Here is a 23,325-nt window from a genome sequence, read left to right on the forward strand (position 1 = left end):
CCTGGCTGCCTGGACCGTCCCGGCAGGTGTCGGAAATGAGAGGGGTGGGGTTGGCCTGGCAGAGATGGCACTGGGCGGGCACTTGGGAGGTGCAGCCCACCCTGAGAGTTGCCAGGGAGCAGCCAGGGTCAGGGCCTGGGTCCTGGGCTACAACTGTCTCCCTGTGTCTGCTGGCCGCACAGCGGTGACCCAGTCCAGTGCACTGTGGGGTCTGCCCGCCTTCAACCCCCAGGAGCTCAGAAGGTGGCTCTGGGTATGCTGTCCCGCACCCAGGTCTCCCCCCATGGACGCACTGGTACCCCTGATAGCTCTCATCCCACAGTGACTGGGTGGAAGGTTCAGGAGCTGGGGAAGGCTGGAGGTGGCAGGGGCCCCCTCCCAGGCCCGGGACTGTCATGCCCTTGTCAACCTGTGCCTCCGGCCACCCGCGACACTCCGCTGAGGTCAGGCTTGTGCGCTCAGTCCTGTCGGGGCCTTCCTGGGGGCGGTCAGACAGGTCCGGTGGGAACCTGGAGGGCGTGGCGCCGCGGCGGGCGCCGCCCACGGGGCGGGCCGAGCAATGTCCACCTGCAGGCAGGTCTAGGGATGGGGTCAGAACCCGCGCTGAAGTGTCAGCCCGAGGGTGGAGGCGCCACCAGGTAGGCAGGAAGAGGCTGCTGGGGTCTGTGCTCGGGGAACCTCCTGGCCTGGTGGGCTGCCGGCCCGACGTCCTGAGGCTCGGGGCCTCTCTCTCCCCTCCTCCCTTGATCTGTAGTCCCCGCACCCCGGGTCTATCTCTGCCCAGCTCTCCCGGGAGCCCGTCGGGTCTTTTCTGAAGTCCCTCAGGTCCACTCTGCTCGCGCCTGGGGGGTCCCCAAGTCTGGCTCTGAGGCCGCGGTGCTCAGCCTCTAGACCTCACCCGCCGGCCGGCGGCCTCGGGTCCACATCCGCCGCCGCTCCCCGCACCCTCCTCCCGGCCCTGATCCTCTTGCCGCCCTTCCGCGTGTCGGTGGTCCCCCCGGAGCCAGGCCGCTGACCGCCTCTCCCCGCAGGCCGGCCCGGATGCCCTGCCCTCGGCCGCCCTGGCTCCGCCGCCCGCGGGCCCCCCGGGGCTCGGGCCCCAGCACCCCGGGCTCCGCGTGCACCCCGCGCTCCCCCGGCAGGGGGCAGGATGAGGACGAGGGCGGCGAGGAGGAAGCGGACGGCAGCCCGGGCCCCATGCTGGCCCCCGCCTCCCCGGTGGAGTGCCTCATCTGCGTGTCGCCCTTCGACGGCGTGTTCAAGCTGCCCAAGAGCCTGGACTGCGGCCACGTCTTCTGCCTCGAGTGCCTGGCGCGCCTGTCGCTGGCCACGGCGGGCGGCGGCGCGGCGGTGGCCTGCCCGGTGTGCCGCGCGCCCACGCGCCTGGCCCCGCGCCGCGGGCTCCCCGCGCTGCCCACGCAGCTCGGCCTGCTGCCCGGCCCCGCGCGCGCCCCGCCGGCGCCCCCGGGCTCCGTGCGCTTCGACCGCCGGCGCGGCCTGCTCTACCTGCGGCCGCCGCCGCCCGGGCCCGGGCCGCGCAAGGCCCGCGCGCCGCCGCCGCCGCCGCCGCTGCGCCTCGGCCGCCCGCTGTCGCGCCGCCTGTCGCTGGCGCGCTCGGCCTGGCTCTTCCACGCGGCCGTCGTCCTGGCCGTGCTGGTGGCCGCGGGGCTCGTGGTTTCGGGCGTCTACATCTTCTTCCTCATCCCGCGCGCCACCACCTCCCACCCCGCGCGGCCCCAGCTCGTGGCGCTCGCTCCGGCGCCCGGCCTCTCCTGGCTCCCGCCTCGGCCCACCGCCCAGGCGCTCCGGACCCCCGGCTGGACGCCGCTCCCCGCGGCCCCTGACCCGGACTCGAGTCCTGACCCGGACGCTGCCCCATCGGGGGTTTCGGAGGACGCGCTGGAGCCCGAGGGGCTCCCCAAGGACACAGAGACACTTGCTGGGCCCTCGGAGCGCGCGCGGGGGGCGGAGGCTGGCCCTGACCGGACTCCGCGGGCGCGGGGCGTGGGGACCCGGGGGTAGTCCCAAGGCTCCCCCTGATCCCCTCAGAGACCTTGGCGGGCTAGGGGCAAGGGCGCCCTGCTCCAGCGAGGCCCAGTGGCTCATTCCGGGCGTCCTCAGGAGGCAGGGACCCTCCCAAAGAGCAGCCCTGACTGCAGTCCCCGTGGGCCACTGCTGCAGAAGCCCCGTGGGTGTCGAGGCCCCGCGGGGAGGCAGAAAGGGCCAGGGGTGCCCTTGGTCCCCATCTCTCCTGGGACTCCAGTCCCCTGGGCAGCATCCCGCAGGGCCCTGCTAGGGGCACCCCCCAACCCTGAGCCTCAGAAGTGTCCCCCGAGTCATCAGCGCCCCAGGAGGATGTTCAGCCCAGGCTGGCACTGGGGCCGCGGTCTCTGATTTGACTCATCCTTTGGGCTTTCGCTGGGTCCCTGGCCACGTCTGCGAGTGGCTGGGACCAACCACCCTGCTCCTCCCTGGGCTGGGGTTTGTTTTCCACTCTGCTGCCTGCAGGCTGGGCCTGGGTGGGATCCAGCCGTCTCCATGCAGGGCCTGCGTGGCGGCCTTGGGCACCTGGCTGGGGCTGGGGCTGGGGCCCACGGGGGAGGGGCCCAGGCCTCCCAGATGGGCTCCCATCTGGGCCCTCCCTCCCGCTGTGGGGGGTGGCTTCTGGAGTTCTCTAGAAGCCTCCTCTTGTGAGGGCAGCTGTGGTCTGGCTCAGAGCGGCCAAGGTTGCCTCCGGGTCAGGCCGTGTCGGTGGGGATCTCTCCCGACATTCCTGGCCTGCCCCAAGAGTTCCTGGCCCCTCTCCCCACCATGAGCCCCCATCACCCGCATCTCCACCCGCCGAATGCTCAGGGTCAGTCTCTGCCCTCCTCCAGGACTCCTTCAGCACCTCGTCAGCACAGAGGGCAAGGGGCCTCCGCCCTCCCTGTGGACAGCAGCTTGCAGGGAGGGGGTCCTCCTCCCAGAAGCCTTCCTGAATTATCACAGTGGGGCAGATGGCAGCCCCTCGCCACACAAACTGGACCAGGGCCTTCTGTCTCCCCCGCAGGCCCTGGGGCCCCGTCTGCCTCATATCACCCAGCGCTGGCATGCTGTGCGGCAGAGTGGCGTCCAGCATTTTCCAGGGAGAAATGTCACTTCTTTGCGGATGGGGGCGCCTGGTTGATTGTTTACATGTATGTCCTCAGGACCTGGCCCACAACGGGTTCCAAATAGCTCTGTAGGGAGGGACAGCCCTGTAGGGACTGCTGCGGGCACCTCGGTTCACCCGGCTCTGGGCATCCTCACCCAGGCGTGTCAGCAGAGCTGCTTCCGATGGGATCTGCTGCTTCATCTGAGGGAGTGTCTCCCTGGACCAGTTCCTGTCCAACATCTGGGCCAATGAGGCCTGCAGGGGCCTGGGCCAGGGTGTTGCGTCACAGAGCAGGCCCAGCAGGCCCACAGGGAGGAGACTGGTCAGGCAGGAGCAGGGCTGACTGGTGGTCTGTATAGGTTTGCGCAGCTGCTGCAACACATCACCACTGACTCAGTTCCCTCCAACAGCACATGGTAGCTCCCTTCCTCACTTTCCTGCTGCACTGTTCCTGAAAAGGACACCAGGATTGCAGTGAGCCCGCCCGGATAGTCGAGGACATCTCCAACTCCATACCCTTCATTTCATCACCTCTGTAAAGTCCATCTTTACTGTGAAGTAACACATTCACATTCCAGGTATTCAGGGGGCCATTATTCAGCTTTCATAGGGTCTCAAATATCAACCTCCTCATCCCTCACCTCCTCCACTACAGGCGATGGCATAGAATGAGCAGAAGTGCGCCCAGCCGCGGGGGTGCTCAGAAAGGGGTCCTTGGCTGTCAGGTGCACAGAAGAGAAAGAGATGGTGCTTTCTGCCTGAAGGTGCTCAAGGAAGGCCGCAATAGTACCTTCAAGAATGCTCAGGGGAGGGGACTTCCCTGCTGGTCCGGTGGTTAAGACTCTCAGCTCCCAATGCAGGGGGCCCAAGTTCGATCCCTGGTCAGGGAACTAGATCCCACATGCTGCAGCTAAGACCTGGTGCAGCCAAATAAATGAATAAATATTAAAAAAAAAAAATGCTCAGGGGAGTGTCATCTGGCACTGAGGCAGGGGGACCTGAGGGAGGGAGCTGGTAGCTTAGGGCAGGTGGCAGGGCTGGCTCCTCCTTGTGAAGCAGAGCAGGATCTTGCTCCCAGACCTTGTTATCTGCCCGCCCTTTGCCTGTGGATAAGTCTAGTCCAAGAAGAAATGTAATCAGGGAAGTGAGAAACAAAGGAAAACAGTCTAAGGAGACTAAATAATAGTGATGCCGTCATTAAGCGTATTCAAGGGCCCCCAGCTCTTTCTCAAGGGCTGTAGACAACATTCTGAGCCATATCCTGTGAGCTGTCTTACAGACACCAACACACCAGCTGGAGAAGTTGGTCACCAGGTACGTGATGACCAGACTGTACCCAGGGCTTGAGCTGCCACAGTTCCGAGAATTGATCACAAAGAATTGGGAACAAGTGCACCTGGGATGGAATAACTGTACTTAAAACAACCAAGATGATGCTGGTCAGACCACTGATGACCAAGTTGAAGCGGACTGTTAGAGATGATGGTGCTGTTTCTGCATGTTGTCCCCCCACCCCGACAACTTTGTCTATAAAAGCTCTCCCTGCCTGCTTGTCAGAGGGTTGAGTTGGCCTTTGGACAGATGGCTGCCACCCTCTCCTCCACTTGCCAGCATCTGAAATAAAGCAAACTTTCCTTTCCACCAACCTGCCCTGCTTATTGGCTTTTGAGCGGTGAGCAGCCAGACACCCACCACGCACACATTTTGGTAACGCTTGTCCTAACCTGCTTCCCCTCCAAACCGTGGGGAGTGGTTGCTTCTCTACCCTCCCAGATGGGAGCCTGAAACCTCGTTCTCTCTTCCTGTAAAATGCAGCTGATGACAGAGCTCAGGGGTCGCTGAGCGGCCCTGTTTGCTGATGACTACTTTGATGTGCACACGCCTGCTCCTCTTGAACAAAGGGACTGCCTGAAACCACCACCTGGGCCAGGACTGCTGGACACCTGCAGCCTCTGTGCCCACCTGGTGCTGTGCTCTTCAGGCCTGCCCGGGCCCGCCCCATCCCTGCTGGGCGCACCCTCCACACATGCCCCAGTCTTGCTCCTCCTCTTAGTGGTCCCGATGCCCATGAACACGGGGTGGAGGGTGATGGTTGGGGGGGCATCTCAATGCCCGGCATGGTGCCAGGAAGACTTGTACCCATCAGGCTTTATTCTATCTTCTGTAAAACGGGAGATGGTAAACTTGCAGGAAGAATTTTTCATTTCTCCACAAGTATTTATTGAATGCCTGCTCTGTACTTCCAGCGCACTGGAGGCGCCATCGGAACTAGGGACATGGCAGGGCAGTTGAGGTCCAGAAGGTGAGAGGCAGCCATCATCCTGGACGCACGACCTCTCCCTGCACGCCCACTGGGCCCTCCACTCCCCAAACCTTTCCCAGGCCCTCCCAGGTCTCCTCCCCTTGCAAACAAGGTGCGCAGGACGCTCCACACCACCAGGATCCAGCCGGCCTCTCTTCATGAGGGCCAGGGAGGCCTCTGGCCACACTACACCCGTTTCCGGCCATGGGTTAGCCTCTTATGTTGAGGTTGAGGGCACAGGGCCACGGGGGGCCCTCGCTGTACGCTGAGAGCAGAAGTGTCCAGCTTAGAGATGGGAAGTCAGGCTGACGGAAGGACAGGGCATAGACTCTAGCAGGGGCCAGAGAGCCTTCCGAAGAACAGCTCCTTTCAAGTCCACTCCCTGGCTCCGCCAGGAAGAGCTTCGCTCTTCCTTCCTCCTGGGGCCCAGCAGCCGCACCTCTCTCCTCCATAGGCCAGTTTCCCAACCTCTTTACCCTTCCTGCTCGCAAACCTAAGTGGCCACAGGCCTGGAAAAGGTCAGTTTTCGTTCCAATTCCAAAGAAGGGCAATGCCAAAGAATACTCACACTATTGCACAGTTGCACTCATCTCACACGCTAGCAAAGTAATGCTTAAAATTCTCCAAGCCAGGCTTCAACAGTACATGAACTGAGAACTTCCAGATGTTCAAGCTGGATTTAGAAAAGGCAAAGGAACCAGAGATCAAATTGCCAACATCCGTTGGATCATAGAAAAAGCAAGAGAATTCCAGAAAAAAACATCTACTTCTGCTTCATTGACTACATGAAAGCTTTTGATTGGGTGGATCAAACAGACTGTGGAAAATTCTTCAAGAGATGGGACCAGACCACCTGACCTGCCTCCTGAGAAATCTGCGTGCAGGTCAGGAATCAACAGTTAGAACAGGACATGGAACAGACTGGTTCAAAATATGGAAAGGAGTACCTCAAGGCTGTATACTGTCACCCTGCTTATTTAACTTATATGCAGAGCACATCATGAGAAATGCCAGGCTGGATGAAACAAAAACACAAGCTGGAATCCAGATTGCCAGAAGAAATATCAGTTACCTCAGATATGCAGATGACACCACCATTATGGCAGAAAGCAAAGAAGAACTAAAGAGCCTCTTGATGGAAGTGCAAGAGGAGAGTGGAAAAGTTGGCTTAGAACTCAACATTCAGAAAACGAAGATCATGGCATCCGGTCCCATCACATCATGGCAAATAGATGGGGACAGAGTGGAAATAATGACAGACTTTATTTTCTTTGGCTCCAAAATCACTGCAGATGGTGACTGCAGCCGTGAAATTAGAGGATGCTTGATCCTCGGCAGAAAAGCTACGACCAACCTAGTGAAAGTGGAAGCCGCTCAGTTGTGTCCAAAGCTTTATGACCCCATGGACTGTAGTCCGTGGAATTCTCCAGGCCAGAATACTGGAGTGGGTAGCTGTTCCCTTCTCCAGAGGATCTTTGCAACCCAGAGATGGAAGTCTCCCTCACTGCAGGCGGATTCTTTACCAGCTGAGCCACCATGACCAACCGAGACAGCATATCGGAAGCAGAGACGTTACTTTGCTGACTAAGGTCCATCTAGTCAAAGCTATGGCTTTTCCAATGGTTTTGTATGGATGTGAGAGTTGGATTGTGAAGAAGGCTGAGTGCCGAAGAATTGATGCTTTTGAACTGTGGTGTTGGAGAAGACTCTTGAGAGTCCCTTGGACTGCAGGGAGATCCAACCAGTCCATTCTGAAGGAGATCAGTCCTGGGTGTTCTTTGGAAGGAATGATGCTGAAGCTGAAGCTCCAGTACTTTAGCCACCTCATGCGAAGAGTTGACTCATTGAAAAAGACTGATGCTGGGAAAGACTGAAGGCAGGAGGAGAAGGGGACGACGGAGGATGGTTGGATGGCATCACTCACTTGATGGACGTGAGTTTGAGTTCAGTTCAGTTCAGTCGCTCAGTCATGTTCGACTCCTTGTGACCCCATGAATCACAGCACCCCAGGCCTCCCTGTTCATCACCAACTCCCGGAGTTCACTCAGACTCACGTCCATCGAGTCCGTGATGCCATCCAGCCATCTCATCCTGGGTTGTCCCCTTCTCCTCCTGCCCCCAATCCCTCCCAGCATCAGAGTCTTTTCCAATGAGTCAACTCTTCTCATGAGGTGGCCAAAGTACTGGAGTTTCAGCTTCAGCATCATTTCTTCCAAAGAAATCCCAGGGCTGATCTCCTTCAGAATGGACTGTTTGGATCTCCTTGCAGTCCAAGGGACTCTCAAGAGTCTTCTCTAACACCACAGTTCAAAAGCATCAATTCTTCGGTGCTCAGCCTTCTTCACAGTCCAACTCTCACATCCATACAAACCACTGGAAAAACCATAGCCTTGACTAGATGGACCTTTGTTGGCAAAGTAATGTCTCTGCTCTTCAATATGCTATCTAGGTTGGTCATAACTTTTCTTCCAAGGAGTAAGCGTCTTTTAATTTCATGGCTGCAGTCACCATCTGCAGTGATTTGGGAGCCCCCCAAAATAAAGTCTGACACTATTTCCACTGTTTCCCAATCTATTTCCCATGAAGTGATGGGACCGGATGCCATGATCTTCGTTTTCTGAATGTTGAGCTTGAAGCCAACTCTTTCACTCTCCTCTTTCACTCTCATCAAAAGGCTTTTTAGTTCCTCTTCACTTTCTGCTCTAAGGGTGGTGTTATCTACATATCTGAGGTTGTTGATATTTCTCCCGGCAATCTTGATTCCAGCTTGTGTTTCTTCCAGTCCAGCATTTCTCATGATGTACTCTGCATAGAAGTTAAATAAACAGGATGACAATATACAGCCTTGACGTACTCCTTTTCCTATCTGGAACCAGTCTGTTGTTCCATGTTCAGTTCTAACTGTTGCTTCCTGACCTGCATACAGATTTCCCAAGAGGCAGGTCAGGTGGTCTGGTATTCCCAACTCTCAGAATTTTCCACAGTTTATTGTGATCCACACAGTCAAAGGCTTTGGCATAGTCAATAAAGCAGAAATAGATGTTTTTCTGGAATTCTCTTGCTTTTCCATGATCCAGTGGATGCTGGCAATTTGATCTCTGGTTACTCTGCCTTTTCTAAAGCCAGCTTGAACATCAGGAAGTTCACGGTTCACGTATTGCTGAAGCCTTGTTTGGAGAATTTTGAGCATTACTTTACTAGCATGTGAGATGAGTGGAATTGTTTGGTAGTTTGAGCATTCTTTGGCATTGCCTTTCTTTGGGATTGGAATGAAAACTGACCTTTTCCAGTCCTGTGGCCACTGCTGAGTTTTCCAAATGTGCTGGCATATTGAGTGAAGCACTTTCACAGCATCATCTTTCAGGATTTGAAACAGCTCAGCTGGAATTCCATCACCTCCACTAGCTTTGTTCGTAGTGATGCTTTCTAAGGCCCACTTGACTTCACATTCCAGGATGTCTGGCTCTAGATGAGTGATCACACCATCGTGATTATCCGGGTCGTGAAGATCTTTTTTGTACAGTTCTTCTGTGTATTCTTGCCACCTGTTCTTAATATCTTCTGCTTCTGTTAGGTCCAGACCATTTCTGTCCTTTATCGAGCCCATCTTTGCATGAAATGTTCCCTTGAGTTTGAGTAAGCTCCGGGAACCGGTGATGGACAGGGAAGCCTGGCGTGCTGCAGTCCTTGGGGTCGCAAAGAGTCGGAAAGGACTGAGCGATGGAACCGAACTGAACCTCAGCGGTGTTCGAGGCGGGGAAAGCTCAGGAGGTGTCAGCAACGCGCACCAATCGGAGGCCGCGTTCCGGGCCGGGGGCGTGACCGTAGTTGCCCTGGCAGCTTGGCCCGCCTTCGCCGCGCTGCTCCGTGGGACTGCGCGTGCGTCACAGCCCCCCGCGCAGGCGGGCGGGGTGAGACCCTCCCGCGCCGGCAGCCGGAGTGGCGCCCGCGGCGGCCGTCGCTGGCGGTTTTACCCGCACCCGGCCCCGAGCGCGCACGGCGCTCAGGAGGGAGAGCCTGCGGGAGGCGGCTGTGCCGTCAGTCAAGGGCGGGCACCTGAAGCGAAGCTGCCAAGACGGCCTCCGGAGCGCTTTCTGCAAGCCGGCCGCGGGGCCGCGGGGCCGCTGGAGGAGGCAGTGGTCCGGTTTATCACACCGGGGGCGCTTCCGCTGAGCGCGAGGCTCAGCGCACTGGACAGACTCGTCCCCGGCCTTGCGGTCCGCGGTGCTCAGCTAGTGCTCGTCTAATAAATTTTGACGCACACTAATGCGAACACAGGTAGATTAGATTACAAAGGAAGAGCGTGACTCAGATGTGCTCTCCGTAACCCTAACCCCAACCCCTGGCCGGCCTGGGAAGTGCTGGGACCCTCCGTCCCAAGGGGAGAGCAGGCTCGGATGGGGAGCGTCTCCCCTAGGGACACTCCTTGGCAGGGCAGCTGGGCATGTCCTCCCACGCTGTGGCTTTCTCTGCCCTCTCAGTCTCTGCGGAGGCTGGGGCAGAGGAGCCAGGAGGGGCCTGAGAGCTGCCCACTGGGCATGGGTATTTCCACTCTAGTGGCCATGCTAAACTCCACATGGGATATGGGACTTTTCCAAGGAAGCTTCCAGAAATTTTCTCGTTTTTAGTTTTAATGATAGGTTTCTTGAAATGTAATCTAAACACATTCATACAATTTGCCCAGAGTCTGCAGTTCATTTTGTTGTTAATATGATCACATAGTTATGCAACCATCACCACTAATTCCAGAACATTTTCAAGAAGCCCCATCCTGATTCAAGTCATGTCCCATTTCTCCTTACCCGTAATCCCTGGCAACCACGTCTACTGTTTGTCTCTATGGATTTACTATTGTGGGCATTTCATACCAATAAAATCCTACATAAGCAGAAATCCACCCTTTAGAACAGCAGCCTGTGGATTGTCCTTCCCAGCCAGCGGAACCAGCTCAGCCATGCATGTGAACTCTGGAGCCAAAGAGATGTGTGTGTGAATCCTGCTTCCACTGTAGCCTTGCTCTTGGCCCTGCTGAAACTCACTCTTCACTTGGGGATGGTGGGGGTGGGGTACACTTGGCCTTGGGTGTGCCTGGCTTCACACAGGCTGTGGTCCCTGCTCTCGGGTACTCGTGGGCTGTGAGAGGACTGTGGGCCTCTGCTGGGTCTAAAAAAAAAGATCAATTTATTTTTGGGCTGTGCTGGCTCTTCATCGCTGCACGCGGGCTTTCTCTAATTGTGGTAAGCGGGGGCTGCACTTTGCTGCTTGCATAGGCTTCTCATTGTGGTGGCTTCTTGATGCAGAGCAAGGCTGTAGGTGCCTGGGCTCAGTAATTGCGGTGCACTTGAGCTTAGCTGCCCTGAGGCACATGGGATCTTCCTGGACCAGGGATGAAACCAGTGTTCCTTGCATTACAAGGCGGATTCTAAACCATTGCTTCCCAGGTGGCGCTAGTGGCAAAGAACATGCCTGCCAATGCAAGATCCATGAGTCAGGCAGGCAGGCAGTCCAGTAGCTCAGTCATGTCAGACTCTTTGCTACCCCAAGGACTGCATCACGCCAGGCTTCCCTGTCCATCACCAACTCCAGGAGCTTGCTCAAACTCACGTCCATCAAACTGGTGATGCCATCCAGCCATCTCATCCTCTGTGTCCCCTTCTCCTCCCACCTTCAATCCCTCCCAGCATCAGGGTCTTTTCCAGTGAGTCCGTTCTTCGCATGAGGTGGCCGAAGTATTGGAACGTCAGTCTCAGCATCAGTCCTCCCAGTGAACATTCAGGACTGATTTCCTTTAGGACGGATTGGTTGGATCTCCTTGCAGACCAAGGGACTCTGAAGAGTCTTCTCCAAAACCACAGTTCAAAAGCATCAATTCTTTGGCGTTCAGCTTTCTTTATAGTCCAACTCTCACATCCATACATGACTACTGGAAAAACCATAGCTTTGACTAGATGGACCTTTGTTGGCAAAGTAATGTCTCTGCTTTTCTAGTATGCTATCTAGCTTGGCCATGGCTTTTCTTCCAAGGAACAAGACTCTTTTAATTTCATGGCTGCAGTCACCATCTGCAGTGATTTTATAGCCCCCCCCAGAATAAGGTCTCTCACTGTTTCCATTGTTTCCCCATCTATTTGCCATAAAGTGATGGGACCAGATGCCACAATCTTAGTTTTCTGAATGTTGAGCTTTAAGCCAACTTTTTCACTCTCCTCTTGCACTTTCATCAAGAGGCTCTTTAGTTTTTCTTCATTTTTTCTGCCATAAAGGTGGTGTCATCTGCGTATCTGAGGTTATTGCTATTTCTCCCAGCAATCTTGACTCCAGCATGTGGTGGAAGGAAGAAAGTGAGGAAGAAAAAAATGAAGGAAGAATGCCTTCCTCAGTGATCAATGCAAAAATAGAGGAAAACAATAGAATGGGAAAGACTAGATATCTCTTCAAGAAAATTAGAGATACCAAGGGAACATTTCATGAAAAGATGGGCACAATTAGTGACAGAAATCGTATGGACCAACAGAAGCAGAAGATATTAAAAAGAGGTGGCAAGAAGAACTGTGCAAAAAAGATCGTCATGACCCATGTAATGCCAGTGGTGTGATCACTCACCTAGAGCCAGACATCCTGGAATGGAAAGTCAAGTGGGCCTTAGGAAGCATCACTATGAAAAAAGCTAGTGGAGGTGATGGAATTCCAGTTGAGCTGTTTCAAATCCTAAAAGATGATGATGTGGAAGTGCTGCACTCAATATGCCAGCAAATTTGCAAAACTCAGCAGTGGCCACAGGACTGGAAAAGGTCAGTTTTTATTCCAATCCCAAAGAAAGGCAATGCCAAAGAATGATCAAACTACCACACAATCGCACTCATCTCACATGCTAGCAAAGTAGTGCTGAAAATTCTCCAAGCCAGGCTTCAATAGTACGTGAACTGAGTACATGAACAGTACATGAAACATTCAAGCTGGATTTAGAAAAGGCAGAGGAATCACAGATCAAATTTCCAACATCTGTTGGATCATCAAGAAAGCAAGAGAGTTCCAGAAAAACATCTACTTCTGATTTATTGACTACGCCAAAGCCTTTGACTGTGTAGATCACAACAAACTGCAAAATTCTGAAAGAGATGGGAATACCAGACCACCTGACCTGCCTCCTGAGAAATCTGTATGCAGGTCAAGAAGCAACAGTTAGAACTGGACATAGGACAACAGACTGGTTCCAAATAGGGAAAAGAGTACATCAAGGCTGTAGATTGTCACCCTGCTTATTTAACTTATATGCAGAGTACATCATGTGAAATGCCAGGCTGAATGAAGCACAAGCTGGAATTAAGATTACCAGGAGAAATATCAATAACCTCCGATATGCAGATGACACCATACTTATCTATAAGAGACACGGGTTCAATCCCTGGGTTGGGAAGATCCCCTGGAAGAGGACATGGCAAGCCACCCCATATTCTTGCCTGGGGAATCCCATAGACAGAGGAGCCTGGCAGGCTATTAATCCATACAGCTGCACAGAGTTGGACGCAACTGAAGCAACTTAGCACGCATGCACAGACCCCCAGGGAAGCTCTGATGTCAATTTTCAAAGGGCAATATCAACTTCCCTGGATGTCCAGTGGTTAGAACTGGGTGCTGGGAACTAAGATTCCCAAATGCCACGTGGTGCAGCCAAAGAAACAGAAAACAAGAGATTTGGATATTACACCAAAGAAGATGCACAGATGGCAGAGAGAAGCAGATGAAAATATTCTGAACATCATATGCCATTATGGAATTTCAAATTTAAACAATATCACTACATATCTATTAGAATGGCTAAAATCCAAAATACTGACAAGCTGTACAAGAACTCTACTGCTGTCCAGAATGCAAAATTATATAGCCCTTGGAAGGAAAGTTATGACCAACCTAGATAGATATTGAAAAGCAGAGACATTACTTTGCCAACAAAGGTCCATCTAGTCAAGGCTATGGTTTTTCCAGTGGTTTGTATGGATGTGAGAGTTGGACTGTGAAGAAAGCTGAGCGCCGAAGAATTGATGCTTTTGAACTGTGCTGTTGGAGAAGACTTGAGAGTCCCTTGGACTGCAAGGAGATCCAACCAGTCCATTGTAAAGGAGATCAGCCCTGGGTGTTCTTTGCAAGGAATGATGCTGAAGCTGAAACTCCAGTACTTTGGCCACCTCATGAGAAGAGTTGACTCATTGGAAAAGACTCTGATGCTGGGAGGGATTGGGGGCAGGAGGAAAAGGGGACGACAGAGGATGAGATGGCTGGATGGCATCACCGACTCGATGAACATGAGTTTGAGTGAACTCCGGGAGTTGGTGATGGACAGGGAGGCCTGGCGTGCGGCAATTCTGGGGTCGCAAAGAGTTGGACATGACTGAGTGACTGAACTGAACTGAACTAGGAAGACAATTGGTAGTTTCTTATAAATTTCAATACACTCCTATTATGTGATCCATCTACCGCACGCCTAGGTATTTACACAAATCTATTGAAAATATGTCCACACAGACAGTGGAACAGGAGTGTTTATAGCAATTTATCCGTAATTGCTTAGAACTGGAGTCAAACGGATGCTTTTCCATGGGTAAATAAATAAGGAAATTGGTACATTCATGCAATGGAGTATTATTTAGCAGTAAAAAGAACTGTGCTCTGGAGCCACAAAGAAAGCATGGCGGAATCTTAAATGCGTATTCCTAAGTGAAAAAGTCAGCTGAAAAAGGTGCATACTGTATGATCCCAGCTTGATGACATGTTGGGAAAGGCACAACTAGAGAGAGTGAAATTGCCGAGGTCTCAGGGGAGGGGAGGGAGGGGTGAACAGGCGGATCCGAGCAGGTTTTTCATGCAGCAAACTGTCCTGTCGTACCCTGTAATGAATGACGTGTACAAAAAAGCGTAAATTCATACTTCCTACTTTAAAAGCGGCAAAACCAGTATAATTTTACTCTTTGGTCTGTAACAAACAAATACATTTGCCAATAACGGAAAGGCAGGTGGGTGGGACAAAGCCGTCCTCCGCCCGCGCCCAGGTCCAAACGTCCAACCGGAAGTCCCGGGCCCGCCCTCGCCGCTCTCCCGGAAACGCCCCTCGTCGGGCTCCGTCGGCTACGCCGGTACAGACGCAGCCGGCGACGTCAGTTACGCGACAGGTGCTTCGCGCGCGCCCCAGACCGGGCCACGGGAGGCCCGGGAGTCGAGTGAATGGAGGCACGCGGGCAGAGGTGCCACCTGGCGGCGCCGGCCGGCCGGGCCTTGCGACGTTGGGGTCGGGGGTCCGTTTTGCCTCCGCTGGCGGTCCCTGCGTCACGCGGAGGGCAGTGGGGCTGGGCTCCCGGCGTGGCCCCGCGCTGTGAGGCACGTTGAGGGCAGCGCTCTCACCGCGGGGACCGTCACCGCGCCTTTGCTCGCACCGTGACCCCGGCCATGAGTCCCTTTCGCTGAGACCTGCTGTTGTCCCCCGAGAACCTCCGGAAGCGGCTCCTGGTCTTCAGTCGGCCGGGGGCTCGGGCGGGCCGGCGGGTACGGATCTCAGCTGAGCCCGCTGAAACTCTCCGCCATTCGGTTCCGATGGCCAAGGAGGCGCAGGTGAGTGGGAGGTGCGCCCCAGTTCTCAGCACCCGAATCCCCACCCAGCAGGCCTGGACTCTGAATGGCCTGTGAGAGGTGAGGAAGGCTGTGACAGGTGAAAGGGCCGTCTGCAGAGACAGAGACGGAGGAGGGACGGGGATCTGGGAGCTACGTGTGGTGTGCTTCCCGGCGACAGAGGGTTGCAGGGTGAGGAGGTCCTCTGTGCAGAGCCGGGGGGTACCCTTGGCCGTGGGCCGTTGGAGGTGTGGCGGGGCGGGGGGCGAGGCAGGATGGACTTGAAATTGCTCCCCGTGGTGGCACCCGGGAGACACCAGTGTGCACAGAGACATGCGAGAGCTGCCAGTGGGGTGGACTGGTGAGGTTGTGCTGAGGGTGTGGAGGCGTACCGTGCTGCCGTACAGTTACGTGCCAGGCGTGCAGGAAGGCAAAGTGGAGGGCGTTTGGAGTATGGTACTCAGGCCTGAGAGAGAGACGGTACCGTGGGTTTTGTGGCTTCCGAATGGTGATCCCTGGGAGACAGGGAATTGACTAGCAGGAAATAGGATGGACCTGTGTGCTTCTAGGTGTCCATCGATGGCAGCCTGTTGTTGTGGGCTGGATGCAGAGTTTAATAGCAACAAGATGAGAGAGGCACCAATGGTATTGGGGGCCCTGGGAATCCTCTGAGCCAGGGGTCTTCGGAGGAGAGAGGTATGAGGGCTTGTGAGTGGTGGGGGCTCACAGGGAACCATGAGGGCAGTGAGGGATGTGGTGGGACCTGAGGCACGGGTCAAGGGCGTGGGTGTGCTTCTCTGTCCATATTTTGGTTGTCTTTCTGCCCATTATTGACCCTAAGACTCAGTGGAATTTATCATTACAGGGCCCGGTGACTTTCGAGGATGTAGCTGTGTATTTCTCCCAGGAGGAGTGGGGTCTCCTTAGTTTGACCCAGAGGAGCCTGTACCGTGATGTTATGCTGGAGAACTTTGCACTCATTGGCTCACTAGGTAAGTCACACTTTTCCCCAACAGACAGACCACCTCTACCTTTTCTCTATGGGAAGCTCTGTTTATCCTAAAGCCCACAGAGTCTGTGTGCCCTTCCCTGTCTCTCTCTGAGCAGCCCTGTTGGCAGCTTTGACACCTGTTGCCCCACAGGCTCCTGGAGTAGGGCTTGGGGTTCACACGTTTATAGTTTGCCTAACAAATCCCAGCTCTGTCTCTTTCTGGCTGTGTGACTTTGCTGAAGCTTTGGCCCCTCTGTGCTCTGAGTTTTGCCTTCCTCCTCCAAAAGAAATTTTATAGGGCCAGATGTCAACCATGAATTGAAATCAGTAGATCAGTTTGGGCAGGATAGCCACTTTTTTTTTTTTTTTCTGCTTTGAGTGGTTTGTGGGATTTTAGTTACCCATCAGGGATTGAAGCTGCGCCCTTGACAGGGAAAGCGTGGAGTCCTAACCACTAGACCTCCAGAAAATTCCAGGACTGCCATCTTTAATATCTCTCAATCCATAAACATGAATGTATTTCTGTTTATTTAGCTCCATATATTTTAAAAAAATACTTTTATGTATTTATTTATTTTGGACTGTGCTGGATCTTGTTGCTGCGGGTGGGCTTTCTTAAGTCGCGGCAATTGGGCCGCTCTTCCTTGCCATATGCAGGCACTGAGGTGGCTTCTCTCGTCGCGGAGCGTGGGCTGTAGGGCAGATGGGCTTTAGCAGTTGCAGCAAGTGAGCTCAGTAATTTCAGCTCCCAGGCTCTAGAGCACAGGCTCAGTAGTTGTGGCTCAGGAGCTTAGTTGCCCCACAGCACGTGGGATCTTCCCGGACCAGAGACTGAACCTGTCTCCTGCATTGGCAGACGGAGTCTTTTACCATTGAGCCACCAGGGAAACCCACTAGCTCTAATTTTTTAAACAGTGTTTTTAATATACAAGGCTAAATTTATTTCTGAGTATTTTATTCATTTTGATGCTCTCTCCCCCCCTCCTTTTAATCTTTTTTTTAATGCTCTTTTAAATGGAATTTTTTCTTAATTTCATTTTAGATTATACATTGCTAGTGTATACAATGGAGAAGGCAATGGCACCCTACTCCAGTACTCTTGCCTGGAAAATCCCATGGACGGAGGAGCCTGGAAGGCTGCAGTCCATGGGGTCGCTAAGAGTCAGACACGACTGAGCGACTTCACTTTCACTTTCATGCATTGGAGAAGAAAATGGCAACCCACTCCAGTGTTCTTGCCTGGAGAATCCCAGGGACGGGGGAGCCTGGTGGGCTGCTGTCTCTGGGGTCGCACAGAGTCGGACATGACTGGAGCGACTTAGCAGCAGTGTATAGAAATGTAATTGACTTTCCTATACAGATCTTGTACTCTGCAACCTTGCTAAATTCATTTATTAGTTCTAATAGTTCTTTCAGCGGATTGTTTGGTATTTTCCATGATGTCAGGACATCTGTGAATAGAGATATTCTTACTTCTTCCTTTGCCTAACCAACTTGGCTATTGGACCTAGACTGTAAGAGTGGACGTCTTCTCTTGCTCCAGTTCTTACAGGAGAAGCACTCATCAGTCTTTCACTAATAAGAATGGGGTCAGCTGTAAGTTTATCACATATGCCCTGTTCAGGTGAGGAAGTTCTCTTGTTGAGTGCATTTATTGTGAAAAGTTGTTAGATTTTGTACAGTGCTTTTCCATATCTGTTGAAATGAACATGTGATTTTTGTCCTCTATGCTATTAATGTGGTGTATTACAGCAGTTGATTTTCTATATTCATGAGTTATCAGTGGTACAATTTTCTTTTCTTGTATCTTTATTTGGATTGAGTATGAGGATAATTTTGGCTTCAATGGATGAATTGGGAAATGTTCCCTTCTTCTCTTCTGTTTTATGAACAGTTTCTGAAATATTGGCGTTAATTTTTATTTCTGTGTTAGTATTAACCTATGACACCATCTCAGCCCAGCTTTTTTTGTTTTTCCTGTGGGGAAGTTTTTTTTTTTTTCTTAAGTCTTTTCAGCTATTCTATTTCTTCTTCAGTTAGTTTATCTTTGCTCTCTCTTTTTTTTTCTAATTGTCTTCCTTCTACTTTTGGGTTTTCTTTTCTTCTTTTTGTTCCTTGAAGTATAAAGTTAGGATATTGGTTGAAGGTCTTTTTTAAAAAAATCCATTTTATAATTGAAATGTAGTTGATTTACAGTGTTTACAGTGATTTACAGTGATTCAGTTATATGTATAGAGATCTTTTTTATTATTATGTGTGTTGTGACAATATAAGAAATATGTATTTTGTCTTTGTTCCCAATTCTTTGGCATGCAGCTCCTAAAACTTTTGGAATCTCTGAAGTGATGAGATGTTTCTGTATGCTGATGAACAATGACAGTTGCTGGGGACCCCTGGATAGTTTCAGAATAGGGGCTGGTCACCAGAAATATCAGGGGATGATTGGAAGGTTGGATTTTCAGTTACTCCCAGCCTCCTCCTCTCACTTCCCTACCCTGACTTTTTTTGGGGGGGCGGCGGGGGCTGGAGTTTGGGCCAGTCATCAGTGGCCAGTGATTCAGTCAGTCATGCCTATGTGAGGAAACTCCAAAATGACCAGTTCAGAGAGCTTCTGGGTTAGTGGACACATCTGAGATGCTAGGAGAATGGTGCCACCAAGGGCATGGATCCTTCTTACCCTCTGCATCCTTAGCCTCCACCCCTGGCATACCCTACCCTTTTCATTTCTTCCACTGGGCTGTTCCTGAGTTATAGCCTTTAAAATAAATTGGTAATAGTAAGTAAATTCTTTTCCTGAGTTATCTGATCTGTTCTAGCAACTTATTGAACCTGAAGAGGAATCAATAATTGTGAGAATCCCAGATTTACAGCTATCAGAAGTATGGGAGGCAAGGGACTTCGACTGATGCCTGAGGTAGGGGCAGTCTTGTGAGACCAAGCCTGTAACCTGTGGGATCTGGTGTCAGAATTGAATTGAATCCTTAAACACCCAGTTGGAGTTGGAGAAATGGTATGGAAACCCCCATGGATTTGGTGTCAGAGGTGTTGTGAATAAGACAGCTCAGAGGTGTTGCTATAATTTTCCTTCTAAGCAAGACTTTTGGTATGTTGTGTTCTCTTTCATTTATCTCAAAGTGTTTTATAATTTTCCTTGTGGTGACTTAGGAGTACTTTAATTTCCATAAGTTTGTGAGTTTTCCAGATTCACAGACATGGAGAACTGACTTCTGGTGGCCAGGGGATGGGGCAAGGAGCAGGAGGGGGTGGACTGGAGTCTGTGACTAGCAGATGCAGATTCTTATATATAGAATGGATAAGCAACACAGTCGTGTTGTATGGCATAGGAAAGCATATTCATAGCTTGTAATAAACCATGATGAGAAAAAATTCTAAAATATTTGTAAATTTCCCAATTTCTTTTCTGTTGTGGCTTTCTACTCTGAAGTCTACTGAGGCTTGTTTTATGTCCTAGCAAATGGTCTCTTTTGGAGAATGTCTCATGTGCATGTCAGAATGGGGGAGACTATGTATTCTGTTAAGTAGCATGTTCTATAGATGTCTTAGAGGTCTAGTTGATTTTTAGTGTTATTCAAGTGTTATATCCTTCTTCTTTTTCTGCCTAGTGGTCCTATCCATTTATGAAAGTTAGACATTGAAGTCTCTGTTATTGTCTTAATTCTTTATTTAATTATTGTCAGTTTTGCCTCACAGGGAGTTCTCTTCTAGAAAACTGTGGTAAACCAAACCATGATATGTTCAGTCTCTTCTAATAACCTATAATGGAAAATAATCTGAAAAAGATATACACATATATAACTGAATCACTTTGCTGTATACCAGAAACTAATACAGTACTGTAATTCAACTATATTTCAATTTAAAAAAATAAATAAAAAACAAATGAACATTCAGCTGCCTCCGACAGTTTTTTTAAAAAACGTAGAGTCCTGCGTTCTAATACATGACCTCCCTCATGGCTGCCCTGGTGACATGAGCTGCCTCCGTTTTTGTGGGGTGGGTCAGCCTTACTACTCTTCTCCCTCAGGGTCCCCCAAGGTTGCCCACATGGAGGGTGAGGAAGAGGTCTGGGTGCCCAACACGGTGGACAGTGTGGTCAGCAGAGCAGAGGCCAGGAAGGGTCCCAGACTCAGTGACTGGGGCTAGGGGAGGCCTTGGTTCCAGTGATGCGTATCTGTGTGCATTGGCATTTCGGTGCTGGGTCCAGTGACCACAACTTTCTCCCACCTTGCCCCTCTTCTGGACTCACCGCGTGGTCTGGCAGTCTCTCCTGAGGCTCTGGATGACCCACCCCTCTGGCCTCTGTCTTGTTCCCTAGCTCTGTGCCACTGCAGGGCTGTCCACTGTGACCTGCTCTGCACGTGACCTGAGGTGCACATGTCCGTCAGCACTCCATGGACACTGGCCGCTGTCAGTCACCTGTTCACTGGGGCTTGCTGTCATCAGCATCACTGGCCCAGCTGAAGCCCTCGGCAGAGCATGACTTGAAGACCGTGACCCCCTCCCTGCAGTGCTCCCGTCTCTGTCCCCTTGTCCCTGTTGCAGTTTCCCTGTTCTGGGGTTAGGCAGAGCCCTGTTCCCCTGGACCAGCCCCTCCTCATCTGAACCTTTCCCTGCAACCTCCTGCACGTCTGTGGACACCTCCGTGGGTGTGTGCCACAGGCACCGGTGCTGAAGGTGCCTCCTCCCTGCAGGCCCGCTCTCAGTGCCCGCCTCTTCTGTCCCAGGTTGTCTGTGTAGACTGCAGGATGAGGACGGCCCTCGCGAGCTTGGAGAGAGCTGCCAAGTCTGCCTGTCAGAGAAGCCCTCTCTGTGGGGGACGTCTGGACAGGCCTTCCCTGCCTCTTTAGGCCTCCTCCAGTCTCAGGCTGCCCGCAGAGAGGGGGCGCCCTGCGGGAGCCCCGAGTGCAGTGAGGCCTGCCCACCTGGCTCCGCTGGCCAGCGGCAGCAGGGCGGCCACGCGGCACAGACGCCCTTCCGGTGCAGTGACTGTGGGCAGGCCTTCCCCCAGGCCTTCACGCTCCTCGACCACCTCGTTGCTCACGCCAGAGAGAGGCCCTTCAGGGGCGCAGCAGGTGGAAGCAGCCCCACGGAAAACTCAACCCTGGTTCCTCACTGGAACGCTGCCCCTGGAGAGGCGCCCCATGTGTGCGGCGAGTGTGGCAGGGCCTTCAGTTACCCTTCTAAACTGAGGAAGCACCAGAAGGTTCACTCTGGCATCAAGCCTTTCAAGTGTGCCGAGTGCGGGAAGACCTTCAACCGCAAGGACGCGCTCGTCCTGCACCAGAGAATCCACACCGGAGAGCGGCCTTACGAGTGCGGCGAGTGCGGGAAGGCCTTCAGCGTGCTGTCCACTCTCATTCGGCACCGGAAGGTGCACATCGGAGAGAGGCCGTACGAGTGCCGGCAGTGCGGGAAGCTCTTCAAATACAACCAAAGCTTCGTCCTGCACCAGAGGGTGCATACGGGGGAGAGGCCCTACGGCTGCGGCGAGTGTGGGAAGGCCTACGTGACCCGCTCGGGGCTGTACCAGCACCGAAAGGTCCACACCGGCGAGCGCCCCTACGAGTGTGGCCTGTGCGGGAAGACCTACACTACCAGGTCCTACCGCAACCGCCACCAGCGCTTCCACACCGAGGAGCGGGCCCATGAGTGCCCCGAGTGCGGTCGCGCCTTCAAACACGGCTCGACCCTCCTCCAGCACAGGAAGGTCCATGCTGCAGGAAGGCCATAGCGGGCCGGCAGACACGCAGGAAGCCATCGGCCGTGGCTGGCGCCTGCTCAGGTTCTCAGTCCGGAAGGGAGGCTGGAGAGAGGGGCCGTTTGCAAGCGGAACCCGCCGCCCCACGCCCACACTGACTGGGGCAGGTGTGCTGTGCTCCGGCCCGGCCGGCTGTTTTCTGTGTTGGGCCACTGCCAGTTCCTGTGACAGGAGCCGTCCCACCCCTCCGAGCTGGCAGCTCCTGTAGCGTGCACCAGTGACTGTGTGCTCCAGGAAGCCGCTCTCTCCTCCATAAGGAGAGTCATGTGCGCTGGGTTCCATATGGGGTCTTATTCCCTCCCCACAGCCAGTTCAGGTGTGGACGTGACCTAGCTCTGGCCAAGAGTAGCTAAGCAGTGGCTGCAGGGGCCTCCAGGGAAGGTTGGCCATCTTTATGGACTCTCTGGACGCCACGTTTGGTCCCTGTCGTGCATTTGTCCAGCCCTCGGACTGACTGTCTCACGCGGTTCTGAAATGTCTAATAAAGACCTTTCGGTGTACGCCACCCTTGATCTGTGCGCTCTGATCTGTGTGTGTGCGAGGACTGAGAACCAAACTGGGCTCACAAATAGAGAGCGCTGTTTCTCTGGAGGTCCCTGACTGTTGTCTGCCTCAGTGGGGACAGCAGGATGGCAGAGGCCAGCTCCAGTCAAGGTTGGCTGAGTTTGCACTGGAGCTTCAGACCTCCGGGAGAAGACTCAGGGGCTCTGTGGGCGGATCCCTGGCCTGGATGTCAGGTGTACCTCTGGGCCCAGAGCTCGCCTGGAGAATGGAGTGGTGGGTAGAAGGTCCCCGTGTGAATGGGCGCAGGGACCAGCTGGGCTCCTTGTTTCTGGGGAAAGTTCTGCAACCTCCAGTGCCAGCCAGGAGAAGCTGCTTCTAGAATCAGCTCAGAAGCTGAGCTCTCTGAAACTGAGAACATGGAGGTAAGTTTGAGAGTGGCCGTATGTCCTGCAGGGGCTGCTGGGCAGAATGAGTGGGCACAGGAGCACAGAGAGGAGTCCTGTGGGGTGGGGGGCCTGGCACATGTGAAGCTTGAGCTGGTTCTAAAGAGGAATCCATGGCTGTGCCGGGAACGTGGTTTCAGGGGATGAGGCGGGCAGTTTCTCAGGCATTTCAAGCCTGTTCTGTGTCCAAGGTCACTGTCAGCAAATAACCTACAGGTTCCTTGGATCCTCAGAGCCTTTCCGGGCACGTTCACTTCCTGGCCGTCACCCTGGGGCTGAGAGAAGATCCCGTCACACTGGGATGCAGCCTTCGTGACCTGGCTGGGGTTCCTGGTGTGTCTGCACACTGTAGCCTTGACTTTTTGCTGTCGCTATCACAGGGCTCCAGGGAAGGAAGCTGTTGACCCACATGTAGGTCCAGATCTGCTGGCTGTGGGCCCTTTGATTTTAAAATGTTGGAAACTACTCTTTTACAAGGTAAATGTCAGTTCAGCAAAACTTGGTATGTGGTTGTCACTGTGTCTCGGGTCTACAAACAGTGCTTCATGTCAAGAAGAAAACGTTAGTGGAGGA

General features: G+C 53.4%; 2 protein-coding genes across 2 annotated transcripts; both read left to right on the plus strand.

Annotated features, from left to right (window-relative positions):
- Positions 1-593: 593 nt before the first annotated feature.
- RNF225 (ring finger protein 225) lies at positions 594-4,778 on the plus strand. The gene is made up of 2 exons (XM_060399214.1): positions 594-638; positions 1,032-4,778. The coding sequence occupies exon 2, from the start codon at positions 1,042-1,044 to the stop codon at positions 2,020-2,022; it is 981 nt and encodes a 326-aa protein (XP_060255197.1). The 5' UTR covers positions 594-638; positions 1,032-1,041; the 3' UTR covers positions 2,023-4,778.
- Positions 4,779-14,589: 9,811 nt separating this feature from the next.
- ZNF584 (zinc finger protein 584) lies at positions 14,590-22,317 on the plus strand. Its single transcript, XM_015100713.3, has 3 exons — positions 14,590-15,038; positions 15,901-16,027; positions 20,772-22,317. Exons 1-3 carry the CDS (start codon positions 15,021-15,023, stop codon positions 21,776-21,778), a joined length of 1,152 nt encoding a protein of 383 aa, XP_014956199.2. The 5' UTR covers positions 14,590-15,020; the 3' UTR covers positions 21,779-22,317.
- Positions 22,318-23,325: the final 1,008 nt, after the last annotated feature.

Source organism: Ovis aries, chromosome 14 (genome assembly GCF_016772045.2).
Source record: "Ovis aries strain OAR_USU_Benz2616 breed Rambouillet chromosome 14, ARS-UI_Ramb_v3.0, whole genome shotgun sequence".
NCBI lineage: Eukaryota > Metazoa > Chordata > Mammalia > Artiodactyla > Bovidae > Ovis > Ovis aries.